Genomic DNA, 13759 nt, shown 5'->3' with positions numbered 1-13759 from the left:
AAAAACAAAATGACCACTGTTGTTTTACGTGTGACCTTAATGTGACCTTTGACCCTTTTGGCCAAATTAGCTAGCTACACGTAGAACGGTAGAGATGTCATAACATGGGAGAAGCATCCATCTCCCCCGACAACCGGACAAACACAAAAATACCTACCCGCAGTGGAGACCCACAATGTCCTCCAACCAGCCCCGCTTCTACCTGTTAGCATGGAAGGGGGAAGCCTTTTTTTTTATATAAAGAGCAGAAGAACTTCTCATGTCTCTGTAGCATGTCCCAAAAAAGAATTGAGTGCTGGTTTATCACATATTATCTTGGGTTATCTATTCTCTCTCTTCATGTACTCTCTCTCTCCTTCGTTCTTTTGCTGTCTCTGTTTCTCTCCCTCTCATTATCTCTGTATCTCTCTCTCTCTCTCCAGGTGCAGTCACGATGCAGCAGCAAAGAAAATATCCTAAGATCAAGTGAGTATAAAGTCTACTGACTCAAAGGGCCTTTGTTGTCCCATGCACCAGTGCGCATGCGTGTGTGTGTGCGTGTGTGTGTGTGTGTGTGTGTGTTTGTGTGTTTGTGTGTGCGTTTGACTGCATGTCCAAAACCACATGGCTTGTGTGTGTTTACCCATGTGCGCAGTCAGTGCACTGCCCACTGTGTGTGTGAGCAGAAAATACAAGAAATTGGGTCACGATAAAAAAAAGGGCATTTTCTTGTTGCTTTAATGCAGAGGAGGTAAATAGAGGAAAAGAGTGAGCAGGAGACACATACTGAATATGTGTGGAGGATGAAAGAGAGAGAGAGAGAGAGAGAGAGAGAGAGAGAGAGAGAGAGAGAGAGAGAGAGAGAGAGAGAGAGAGAGAGAGAGAGAGAGAGAGAGAGAGAGAGAGAGAGAGAGAGAGAGAGAGAGAGAGAGAGAGAGAGAGCAGATTGCATTAGTTACACCTTGCTTTGTTAAGTTCAGAGATATTACAAGGTGTATTAATAGACTAGCGGGACCCACTGCCAAGAGAAGCCTCCACGCAGCGGCAGGAGAGGGGGGGCAAGGTATTCAACACCTACCAATAAAATGTGAATGCTCTGTTGCTAAAGCAACACAAACACCCTTGCACACACATGCACACCAGAATTGTGCATATGCATGTTTCACCGGGTGTCGCTACATGTCTTCTCTCGTTTGAGTGGGGTGAACCGCCTTGACAGCTGCACATCTTTTGTGCTGCAGTATAAACACACAGAAGGCTATCAAATCCGGTTGTTTTACTTCACGTGAGTTATACCACTGACTGGATGAAAAGGGCTGAGTTAATTGCCAAAGTCTGATTTATATAACTGGTCCCTTTTAAACAAAATCGGCGGCTCCAAGTTGAGCTTTGAAGAAACCAAACCAAACCAGAACCAACTCACTTTTTAGACACATGGTGGTGGGCTTCAGTGACAAAGTGTGTGTGTGTGTGTGTGTGTGTGTGTGTGTGTGTGTGTGTGTGTGTGTGTGTGTGTGTGTGTGTGTGTGTGTGTGTGTGTGTGTGTGTGTATGTGTATGTGCGTGTGTGTTTGTGCGTTGACGCTTTGCCCACTTGTGTGTGTGTGTGTGTGTGTGTGTGTGTGTGTGTGTGTGTGTGTGTGTGTGTGTGTGTGCGTGCATCTGCGTGTGTGTCTCTGTGTGCACGCTGCGTTCCCGACGTCTGCCCTGGACAGGTCACAGTGCGGTGGACATCACAAAGGTGGCCCGGAGGCATCGCATGTCCCCCTTCCCCCTCACCTCCATGGACAAGGCCTTCATCACTGTGCTGGAGATGACCGCCATCCTAGGCAACGAGATCATCAACTACAGAGGTGTGTCTCACTGCCCCCCCGGGATGAAGCAGAGCATTTATTCGTCATTTTATCTGGGGTCTTTTTGTACACTATGCAACGTTGTTGCTGGCTTTAAGGCTACAGGGATGGAGTTGAAACAAAGAGAAATCTCATGCCTCATCCCTTGATGGGGGGCAGGATTTTGAGAGAGGAGGAAGGGGGAGCGGTGATGAGTTTGTGTTTTATCAAAGAATCGCAAATCGTGCATATTGTAGCTTAACGCGAGATCATCGCACGCAGATCACTTAGCAGAAGCCACATTGTAGAGAACAATCGATAAGTCTTCCGTGTGCATTTGAGGTTTTGTGTTTCTGTGGCGACACCTTATTGAATGGTGCAGTAATAAGAGTGGTGGCAGCTCATTGTATCTGTCGGATTGCTGCTTGGTTGGCTGTCTGTCCGAGGTTGCAGATGAGAACAACACTAAAGGAGTCTCCATCCTTTACACACCTACACACCTGCAACAGCAATGCACCCAGTCCACCAGCAGCCATGTTAAACCCACACACACATTGCTACAGAAGCTCACTCTAAACATTGAGTTGGTTTTGGTTTTGTTTGGTTTCTTTGAAATTCAACTCAACGACGCCGCCGCTTGTGTTTATAGGGGACCTTTTCTACAAATCCGACTGTTCCTTGCTCATATTTGATTTGATTGAGTATTACGGCGAGTATTCTCAGCCCATTCCATCTTGTCAGGAGTAAAATTAACATGAATTCAGATTTGAAATGCTTGTGTGTTCATACCACACCACAACAGATGTGTAACTATATATATATATATATATATATATATATATATATATATATGCATAGGCGCACACACACAAACACACACACATTGCAGGAATTAAGAAAAACAAACACATACACTCCTTAAATGATACACACACATTCAATCACACATTCATGGCCAAGCGCTTCACTTGTAAGCTTACAGGACAACATGGATTGTTAATAATGTGAAGAAGATGAAGCTAGTAAAATCAACCCCTGCCAGCACAACATATCTATATTGTTCCGCGCATCACTGTCACACCAAAACGCCCCCCATAACCAGGCAGTGTCACAGGTCACACACAATGCCCACGTCATACACACATCGATGATTGCTTGGATGTTTTCAGGAGTTCACGTGCGTCTTCTTGTGTGTGTGCTTGTGTTATCAATGTCGTCGTCAAATGTATTTTCACAAAGTGTTTGGATTACCCAAAGCAAATCCTAATAACGACCCAAAAGCAACGTCACTGCGCCTATTCCTACTGTCCAACCCACCACACGGCTGAAAACAACGGCCCGCTGTATTTAAGCGGATTTCAGGCGGCTGGAGGAAACGACGCCGCCGTGTTCTGTTGTAAAAGTAATCCAGTGCAAACCGAGACGAACAGAGAGTCACACTCTGCAGGTCTTCTGCAGCGTGGTGACATCACCGCTGGTCTATTTTTGTAAGGTAGTGCACGTGGGCCTCGGTGCACGCTCTTAACAAGCTGCTTGAACGGCCACCCAGGGAGGCATGGCAGTCACACCGTTTGTTTTTAAAGAAAGGGTTGGAAGGGTAGGGTATACACTACTACGTGTTTGACACGGTTAAGTATTATATGGATTAGCTCAGCCCCCAAAGTGTGTGTGTGTGTTTGTGTGTGTGTGTGTGTGTGTGTGTGTGTGTGTGTGTGTGTGTGTGTGTGTGTGTGTGTGTGTGTGTGTGTGTGTGTGTGTGTGTGTGTGTGTGTGTGTGTGTGTGTGTGTTTTTGTGTTTTTGTGTGTTTGTATATGTGCATAGTTGTCTGTCATGCATTCATTCATATCAGAGCCCCTGATCTTTGCATCAATGCTCAGGTAATAACAGCACACAAGACCTCAAAGACACAGGCTATAAATAGCCACACAAGACCGGGGGTATTTCAAGAGCTAGGATTCTTCTCCTCCTCCACCCACTCCCGTACACTCTATCTCTCTCTCTACTGCCACTACCTAGCCTTTCTTCCTCCCTTCTGTCTCTCTCTCATCCTCTCTATCTTTATCTCTGTCTCCCCACCCCCTGACAGGTTTTTTGCATTTGCTCTTCCTCTTTCTCTGTCTTTTTTGTTGTTGTCGTTGTTGTTGTTGTTGTTGTTGTTGTTATTGGGGTAATGATACAGAGGATTTTAAATGAAAGGAAATTGTGTGTCTGTGTGTGTCTGTGTCTGTGTGGTGTGTCAGGTGGTGAGTCATACAGTGAGATTCTGATGCAGGGTGTCACATGCTTTCTCTTTCATCTCTCTCTCTCTCTCTCTCTCTCTCTCTCTCTCTCTCTCTCTCTCTCTCTCTCTCTCTCTCTCTCTCTCTCTCTCTCTCTCTCTCTGTGTTCTCTTCAATGGTCTCTCTTTCTCTCTCAATCCCATGACTGCATCTCCTCTCTGAACCTGGCTGTTGACCTCAGACGGGATGGGTCGGGTCCTGGCTCAGGACGTTTATGCCAAAGACAACCTTCCACCGTTCCCTGCCTCCGTCAAGGACGGCTATGCTGTGAGAGGTGAGCATTGAGCTTCTCACTCGCACTCTGTCGCTCACTCTTTATTGCGATTCCTCTGTTTTTCCATTGACAGAGGGATATTTATATTCTGCGATCATCCCCTGAATGTTTCTTCTTCTCCTTTCAGCGGCCGATGGGCCAGGTGACCGCTTCATCATCGGAGAGTCCCAAGCTGGAGAACAGGTCCGCCCCACTGGTGGATTCACTGTTTATCTTATTCAATTACATTACAATTTATTTTTATAGCCCTTAATCACCATAACATTCTTAAAGGTCTTAACTGGCCAAATATGTATGACAACCCCCTGACCCAAGCCCCAAAAGGGCAAGAAAAACACCATTAATTGATCAGCTATAGAAAACCGATCAATTATTATTATTATTATTAATATTATTATTATTAATCAGCAAGGAAGAAATCTTGAGGAGGAATGTTGGGGGAGGGGCTTATCTTATCTTCGCTTAACTTAGTTAGCTCTAGCTTGGTTTGGTTTAGTTTTAGTACTCTATGTTGCTTCCTCCCGGGTTTCGCTACCTCGAGACTTTAACCCCGGTCCTCTTTCCCAAGCCCCACCAGACCAAAGTAAAGCGTGGCCAATTCTCCCAGTCAAGCGGGCGTATTTATCTTTGTGCATTGTGTTTCTCCTTGCGTTCATTACAACACCGTTACATGCTGCCCAAAGTACCCTGGCATCATCAGAGCAAAGGAACAACCAGTGTGATGCAATGAGCCTACATTTCAGTGGGGCAGAAACTACTGGCTTATGACACACCCACAATTGATATGTTTTTTTAATATGTATTTTTTGAGCTACATTAAAACATGCTCACTAAACAAATGATGACTAAGAATTTAAATAAGAACAGAAACTCAACACTGTTAACCACATGTGCAACACCACTCGCCATATCTGCATAAGATATAGAAACGAAAGATACCGGCGGAATAGTTCGAGTTAAAACAACAACAGATCTAGAATATGACCATATCGGCGTCTTTTAGCAGAAATTGAAATCCCTATAGCAGTCTGCAGGGTTATGCGATAAACATACGGAGGAATGTGGTCGCTGAGCTGCCCTGCCCCAACATGGCATGAGCATGACACGTCAACTCAACTAGCATCACCGCCATCATCCACAATTTGATGTCAACACACCAAAAATAGTTGGAAAGCCTACAGAAACTATAGATCATGTGACAATCACATGATTAAAAAAATAGACTTGAAGCAATGATTTACTGAGGAACTATTTTTCTGGGAGCCTGCTTTTGCAAGTAGTTCGCTGCCCCACATGCGCACATGGACGGCACGCGCCTGGGTACAAGCCTGCTGTCGGTCCCACAGTAGTGTTGTGGACAGCAGTCTAATCGGGGGGTTTGTGTCGGTGTGTGCAGCCCACCCACACAGTGATGCCGGGCCAGGTGATGAGGGTGACGACGGGGGCCCCTATCCCGTGCGGGGCCGACGCTGTGGTCCAGGTGGAGGACACTGAGCTGCTCCGCGAGTCTGAGGACGTGAGTCTCACCTCTGACCCTCAGATGTCCATTCACCTTCAAAAGGATATAGAAATAATGATAAATATCATAGTGGAGTCAACATTGCTGAAATATTGAATGCAGAAAATGTAAAGCGAATGAATTGAGTGACTGCTACTACTACTAATACTACTATTACTACTACTAGTAGGAAGTTATCTTGAGTGAAAATGAATTGGCCCATGCCTTGTCAAATCCTTCAAAACAATTTATTTGAGTTTCACAGTATACACTCTTATGCAGTGTGTTTGAAAGTAAACACTACTATACAGTAAACAGTCAACTGTTTGACAGTAAAAAGTAAACAGTTTGACAGTAAACACTACTATACAGCATAAAGTGTGTTGGACAGTAAACACTACTATACAGCATACAGTGTGTTTGACAGTAAACACTACTATACAGCATACAGTGTGTTTGACAGTAAACACTACAATACAGCATACAGTGTGTTTGACAGTAAACACTACTATACAGCATACAGTGTGTTTGACAGTAAACACTACTATACAGCATACAGTGTGTTTGACAGTAAACACTACTATACAGCATACAGTGTGTTTGACAGTAAACACTACAATACAGCATACAGTGTGTTTTACAGTAAACACTACTACACAGCATAGTGTGTTTGACAGTAAACACTACTACACAGTGTGTGCTTGTTTACAAGGATGGATGTGTGGTTTTCAGGGTACAGAGGAGCTGGAGGTTCGTATCTTGGTTCAGGCCCGTCCAGGCCAGGACATCCGGTGAGCCTTCTGTTTTGTCATTGTTGTTGGTTGTTCTTGCTCTTCTCTAGCTTTATTTATCACTTGCCTTCCCATACAAAATACCCAGACTGCTTTGTTATTGCCGCAAAGATAAATAAGACTCATTCACAGAAGGATCAAGAAAGAAAGAATGTATAACATAGATCATGCAGAGAAAGAATGAAGAATATATATTTCCCGATTCCCGATTGACTACAATACAATGAAAAGAGTAAAGCTCTCTTGACATCAAGCTTAAGCTACATTTTAGCCTGCTCTAATTACCTAGCGTCACATAACTGCCCAATATTTCTGGGTCTTTTCATTGCCTTCACATGGCTCTTGCTGCAAAACATTACGCAAACACCTACCCTTAATTATAATGTGTTCCTTCAACTTATTTTTCTATTTTTTTTCTTCCAAACCAACCAATCATGCCCCAGGCCAATCGGCCATGACATTAAGCGCGGGGAGTGCGTGCTGGGTAAGGGCACCCACATGGGGCCGTCTGAAATCGGCCTCCTTGCCACGGTTGGCGTCACCGAAGTGGAGGTGCAGAAGTTCCCCGTGGTGGCCGTCATGTCGACAGGCAACGAGGTGAGCTTTAATAAAAACTAAAAGCCCAAAATAACATGGACGTGCCCCTTGTGTGTCCGTGGCCTCTTCCACAGCCTGTTCACAGCCTTTTCAGAATGTTGCGGCGTTATTTCGCCTCGCCTTGTGTATTAACCGTATAAACACGGAAGGGGTTGGCCTTGTGGCCTCTGAGCCGGCAGCAGAGGTGGTGACGGCGCTGAATGGGGGATTGTGTAAAAAGGGTGAAGTGGTATGGTGGAACGGTTGGGACATTTTGACGACGTGTTATGTGTGCGACTCCCTGCTTCTCAATCACTTCTCCTCCAACGTATTTCTGGTCACACTAACACTTGTTGCTTGCGTGGTACAAATGGGCACGGCTAGCAACAGTACCCCAACCATACTCCTACAATCAGTTCATCCCACATTATTGTTGGATGATGCTGGCCAGAAAATAATGAACCGAACACAGCCGGATGTTTGGTTCTGTGAATAATGCCAGATGTTCTTTACAGCAATGTTGCGGGATCGCTGTGCAAAGGGGGCTTGTAAAACAACCAATGTTGTTTACACTTCGTCAACAGTGACATTTTATTTGTCAAGGCAATTCATGTTCTCTTATAATGCTAACCTTACATAATGATAATAACATTCACTGACATAGCACTTTTCAAGTAAAGGCCCCCAAGTGCTTTGCAGATAAAACTATTAAAAGTACATGCAAATGTATTGATTACAATAGACAAAAGGATAGGAGTTATAAAAATAGGGCTAAGACCATGAAATATAATATGTGTGTGCATACATGCATGTTTGCTTGTGCATGTATGAGTATGTTTGTGTGTGTGTGTTCAATTATTCAAACACCAAGCCTTGTAGCTTACCTTAGGCATAAATCATAAAATCCTTCTTCTAATGAGCCCCCAGACAACCTCAAGCTGCATCAGTACCATATACACCACACCCACATACACACACGCACGCGCGTGCGTGCGTGCGTGCGTGCGTGCGTGCGTGCGTGCGTGCGTGTGCGTGTGTGTGTGTGTGTTTACTATATATATGTATATAATGATTACATTGTCATGTTTTCATCATTCATCTGAACTGAAATTACGAACCCTAACTAGAGGGGGAAGCACCCGGACTCTAGGGGACACTAAAACAACCTCCAAACAGAGGCTTGCCCTTACCACGCCTGCTAAACAAAACGACCCTGAACAATACAACACAGAATGCATAAAGACAGCATACAGTTACCCATAGGAGGGAACCAGCCCAACATCCATGCCCTCTGAGCCTGAGATCCACATCACGACCAGTGGCTTTTGTCAAAGGTCAACGACACATTTTCAAGAGAGCGTAGTTACATGCTGAGACTGTGTGTGCGTGTGCGTGTGCGTGTGTGTGTGTGTGTGTGTGTGCGTGCGTGCGTGCGTGCGTGTGTGTGTGTGCGTGTGGTTGTTCTGCGCGTTCTAGCTGCTGAACCCAGAGGACGACCTCCACCCAGGGAAGATCCGAGACAGCAACCGCTCCACGCTGCTGGCCACCATCCAGGAACACGGCTACCCCACCATCAACCTGGGCATCGTGGGAGACAAGTACGCCCTGGCTCCGTCTCTGTCGTCTGTCAGCGTGTCCCCTCGCCGTCCGACGGGGGCCTTGACCCCCTGTCCCCCCGCCTGCATTACTCCCTCCCTAGTATCTGCAGCACTCTTCCTGCGTTTATCTAACGATAAAGAACGCCTCGCTGTACATTGTCCCACTTATTACACGTCAATAATTTGATGAAAAATTATTGATTTTTTAAAACAATAATGAACAAAATAATATTGCCTCTAAAGCAACGGTTAGAAACACGGTCCATAGCAACGTTGTGTTATTCATAGCAACGGTCTGCTATTCAGAAATAACAGACGGAAATTCCGTCAGAATCGAGTATTCATGTATTCTTGTAACAGTTTGTACATACCCCCCTGTACCTCAGTTTTTGGTTCTCGGGCTGCAATAGGCTTTTACTTTACCCATACATATATGTGTTTGCTTGTGTGCGTGTTTGCGTGTGTGCACCACAGCCCCGATGACCTCCTCAACGCTCTGAATGAGGGAATCAGCCGTGCTGACGTCATTATCACCTCAGGCGGAGTGTCCATGGGAGAGAAGGTACCCTACCCCTGTGTATTGGATATTGCTGACACCTAGTGGTGGTTAGAGTGAACAGCAGTGGGGATAAAGGTGTATTCCAGACCATTTGTATTGTTTGAATATCTTATTTCTCTCTCCCTCTCCCTCTCTCTCTCTTTTCCTCTCTCACACACACACACGCACACACACACACACACACACACACACACACACACACACACACACACACACACACACACACACACACACACACACACACACACACACACACACACACACACACACACACACACACACACACACGCACACATACTAGTTCAATGGTTTCTGGAGTCGTAACAGTTTATTTTATATTGATTTGTAGTGAAGTTTTGCGTCAATATGTCTGGATGACTTTTCTCCTAGGACTACCTGAAACAGGTGCTGGATATTGACCTCCATGCTCAGATCCACTTTGGCCGCGTCTTTATGAAACCAGGGTAAGATGACACATAGAGCTTGCCCCAAAAAGAGAAATCACCCTCTTTTACTATGTATTTCACAGACAATTAACCTGTGTAAATGATATTGTGATACGTTTAATTAGCTAGGATATCACATTATATGCAGACACTAAAGTTGAATGATTAAAGTGTAAAGGTTAAGATTAATAGAGTTAAATTAAACCGTTGTTTTAAGCATAATTTGTTCCTATTAATAAGCGATGGCCAGAACTCCTATATTCTAAATTGTAAACTGGATTTAAAGAGAATCAAAGTGTGTTACTGTGTGTGTTTGTATTTGGGTGTGTATACGCGTGTGTTTGTGTGTGTGCATGCATGCGTTTGTCTCTCTCTTCCAGTCTCCCAACAACATTTGCCACTATGGAGATGGACGGTGCTCGCAAACTTATCTTTGCCCTCCCAGGTAGTGTGTGAAGTTGAGAGAAAGAGACCATTTTAAGCTGCTCCCGTCAAAGACAGCCTGTTGACCCCTTGTTCTGTCCAACTCTCCCTCTCCTTCTGCTACTCTTCTATTTTCTCTCTCTCTCTCTCTCTCTCTCTCTCTCTCTCTCTCTCTCTGTCTCTGTCTCTGTCTCTCTCGCTCTCTCTCTCTCTCTCTCTCTCTCTCTCTCTCTCTCTCTCTCTCTCTGTCTCTCTCTCGTCTGACCGTTTGGCCTAGGTAATCCCGTGTCTGCTGTTGTTACCTGCAACCTCTTTGTCATTCCTGCTCTGAGGAAGATGCAGGGGATATTAGACCCAAGGCCGACCATCATCAAAGCCAGGGTAAAACCCACGTCAACATGAACACACTTACCTCGGTCACAGAAAATAATACGATTGCTGCACTTATTCTGAGCCTTGGGTGAAATAGCGCTCACATAAAATGTTTGACTACGCGTGAACTTAACTTTCCTGATGTCAAGAAACAACTTCCCATGTTTTACACACCAAGACGGCAGAAGGTATTGGAGAAAAAAAGGTACTTGCTTAAAATAATTTAGAGTGACCTGGAGAGTCTGGTCGTAATATATTCACACTGCAGATGACATTTAGCTTTCTAGCTAATTATGGGCCAGTTACTAGTAACTGTCCATTGCCCTGTTGAATATATTCTGAAAGTAAATCTCCATTTGCCGCTTGCTATTCAAACATAACATTAAAAAATAAGTTGTGATTATGTGTCGAGTCACATGACAAATGATAAGACTGGTGGCCCCACCATAGCTCTGCGCCTCTAGTCCCTGGGATGTTCTCTTATTGTTATCATCATTATGATCATCACCATGACCAACATCAACATCATCATTGTCATCATCATCCTTACCGTCATCATCCTCATCCTCATCCTCATCATCATTATTATTCTGTGTTCTCCCCAGTTGTCCTGTGATGTGAAGTTGGACCCTCGCCCTGAATACCACCGCTGCATCCTGACCTGGCATCACCAGGAGCCTCTACCGTGGGCTCAGAGCACAGGTACCACGCCCGGCCCTCCACCGTGCCCCCAGCCCCACAAAACGGCTTCTCAGATTGCCATGCATACACTGTGTTCCGACAACTGTCGAAAGAGGTGGGGTCATCACTATCGCAAACTGCGTTAGTGATGACCCACGTTTCACCAGAGATTGTATGAATCCCTGTTCTTTGTTTAAGTGCTCTGCTACTATTTAATGTTGGTCAACTGTTTTCATTCAGTTTGAATTGAGGCAAAGTTAAGATATTGAGTGGCATGTGATGAAGACCTATTAAATGTTAAGCTAAAGGTGGATTCCTTGACTAGCAATTTAGACAAATATTTTACGCCCCTGTGTTTCTGTACCATTCTCTCCTCTCCTCTCCTCTCCTCCTTTCTCTTCTCTTCTCCTCTCCTCCCCTCCCTTCTCCTCTCCTCTCCTCTCCTCTCCTCTCCTCTCCTCTCCTCTCCTCCCCTCTCCTCCTCCTCCCTCCTCCTCCCTCCTCTCCTCTCCTCTCCTCTCCTCTCCTCTCCTCTCCTCTCCTCTCCTCCTCCCTCCCCTCCTCTCCTCTCCTCTCCTCTCCTCTCCTCTCCTCTCCTCCCCTCTCCTCTCCCCTCCCCCTCCCTCCTCTGCAGGGAACCAGGTGAGCAGCCGGCTGATGAGCATGCGCAGCGCCAACGGTCTCCTGATGCTACCTCCCAAAACGGAGCAATACGTGGAGCTGCACAAGGGCGAAGTGGTGGACGTCATGGTGATCGGGCGGCTATGATGTCACCGCAGGGGGACCGAGAGAGCTTTCACATGATATGAAGGGGTCAGAACGGGTGGTTCACGGTGCATGTCCACATATCATTGACTATTCTGTAATATGCAACGGCACAGCTAGTTTTTATTGATTTGGATAACGTTGAGGTATAGTCAACATCTTGATCACAAAAACCTAGATACATATGAAAAAGAATAATTAATTTAAAGGAAAAAAAAAGATTATAATATTTCAAACAAAGGAAGTATAACTTTTAATGAAAAAAAATCTAATTATAAAAAGAGATTTATTCTGTAATATATTATTATGATTATTCTTCTTATTATTATCATTATTCTTATTATCATTATTATATTAAGGCGACTTTGTTCCTTTCATTGCAATTGCTTTGTGTGTTCAACGCTAGACCTTATCTATAGCAGTAGCATTTTAATAGACAGCTGTAGGTGCCTGCCAGGACAAAAAAAGATAAAACTATTATTTTCTCATCTTTAGTGGATTAAAAAAAAATCTGTTTTTTGACAATGAAGAAAAACTTTGCGGAGGATTTCCCACGGTGCTCGGGGGGGTGGGGGGTGGGGGGGGGGGGGAGTGAAAAAGGGGGGCGGGTGAGGTGTGGAGGCGCCCGTCCGAGTTGACACTTTGGTTTTTAGTCCTTTCTTTCTCTCATTAGTATGCATCATAATGGCTTCACAAAAAGAGCTTTGCTTGTTGTTTATCTTGTGAGTCTTGTTTATGTGCGCAGTGCCAAATGCCTGGGCAGGGGGGTGGGGGGACAGGGTGGTGCTGGGATGATGGTGGGGTCGGGGGTGGGATGGAGAAAACAGGGGGATGGGCGGGGGGCACGGAAGTCAGGGAGGGGGTGACCGCCCTTGAGTCTGGCCTGCACAGACCACCTGAAGCCTCCTAATAATCACGGTGACCGGTTGTAAACACGCACACACACACACACACACACACACACACACACCCACACACACACACACACACACACACACACACACACACAACACACACCTCACGTGCACACACAAAAATAATAGTACTACGCCCACCCATCCCCAGCACCCCCACCACCCCTCCCCCTCCCCTCCCCCCCCTCCCAGGCGAGCAGAACCACGGGGAAATAATATTTTATTTGATCTACTATCGAAGAACAAAAAAAGATAGGGGGAATAGAATGAGGGATAAGAAACAGCTTCTTTAAGTGCTGACAGCCTTTTTAACCAACTTCACAAAAAATGTACAGAAAAAAGACAAATAAGAAGAACCATATTGTACAGATATATAGGTGACCAGCACTCCTAAAGAAATTATTAAGCAATGAGGAGACATTGAAGAACGCTGTACTATAACATTTTCTGTAATGATATGAAACTGATGAAAGAGACAAAGATAATAAAAATCCTTGATCATTATGTAAAAAAAAAGTTATTGTTGGCTTTCCTTTTTTAAATAAAATATATTTAAAGTGAACAAAGAAAACATGATTCTTTTTTTTTCATATGTGGTTAATCAAAATACCTGTAAGAAAGTTTGGTTGCATTTTCTTTTTTCTTTTTGGGTTGGGTTATTGAAAATCGGGTATGATTTTGAATCTGGACCAAAACAAGAAGATCAAACAGGTAGGTATATCTGGTAAAGATATACCTCTGCTGTATAGAAGGTCCACAGGCCCTCAGAGAC

At 44.8% G+C, this 13759-nt stretch overlaps 1 protein-coding gene across 1 annotated transcript in view; it reads left to right on the top strand.

Moving 5' to 3' along the window:
• gphnb (gephyrin b) overlaps positions 1 to 12632 on the top strand; it is a 43383-nt gene extending 30751 nt beyond the window's left edge. Inside the window, exons 8-21 of the mRNA XM_056581934.1 lie at positions 423 to 465; positions 1694 to 1831; positions 4272 to 4364; positions 4492 to 4547; positions 5761 to 5880; positions 6595 to 6653; positions 7097 to 7250; positions 8706 to 8827; positions 9293 to 9404; positions 9777 to 9850; positions 10213 to 10280; positions 10533 to 10636; positions 11233 to 11329; positions 11943 to 12632. Of these exons, the coding sequence (XP_056437909.1) occupies positions 423 to 465; positions 1694 to 1831; positions 4272 to 4364; positions 4492 to 4547; positions 5761 to 5880; positions 6595 to 6653; positions 7097 to 7250; positions 8706 to 8827; positions 9293 to 9404; positions 9777 to 9850; positions 10213 to 10280; positions 10533 to 10636; positions 11233 to 11329; positions 11943 to 12076 (1374 nt within the window). The 3' untranslated portion in view covers positions 12077 to 12632. The remainder of the gene's footprint in view (positions 1 to 422; positions 466 to 1693; positions 1832 to 4271; positions 4365 to 4491; positions 4548 to 5760; positions 5881 to 6594; positions 6654 to 7096; positions 7251 to 8705; positions 8828 to 9292; positions 9405 to 9776; positions 9851 to 10212; positions 10281 to 10532; positions 10637 to 11232; positions 11330 to 11942) is intronic.
• The last annotated feature ends 1127 nt before the right edge of the window (positions 12633 to 13759 follow it).

The sequence above is a fragment of the Gadus chalcogrammus genome, chromosome 21 (assembly GCF_026213295.1).
Source record: "Gadus chalcogrammus isolate NIFS_2021 chromosome 21, NIFS_Gcha_1.0, whole genome shotgun sequence".
Taxonomy (NCBI): Eukaryota; Metazoa; Chordata; class Actinopteri; order Gadiformes; family Gadidae; genus Gadus; species Gadus chalcogrammus.
Note: the sequence above shows the minus strand (reverse complement) of the source record. Positions and strands in the feature narration are given on the sequence as shown.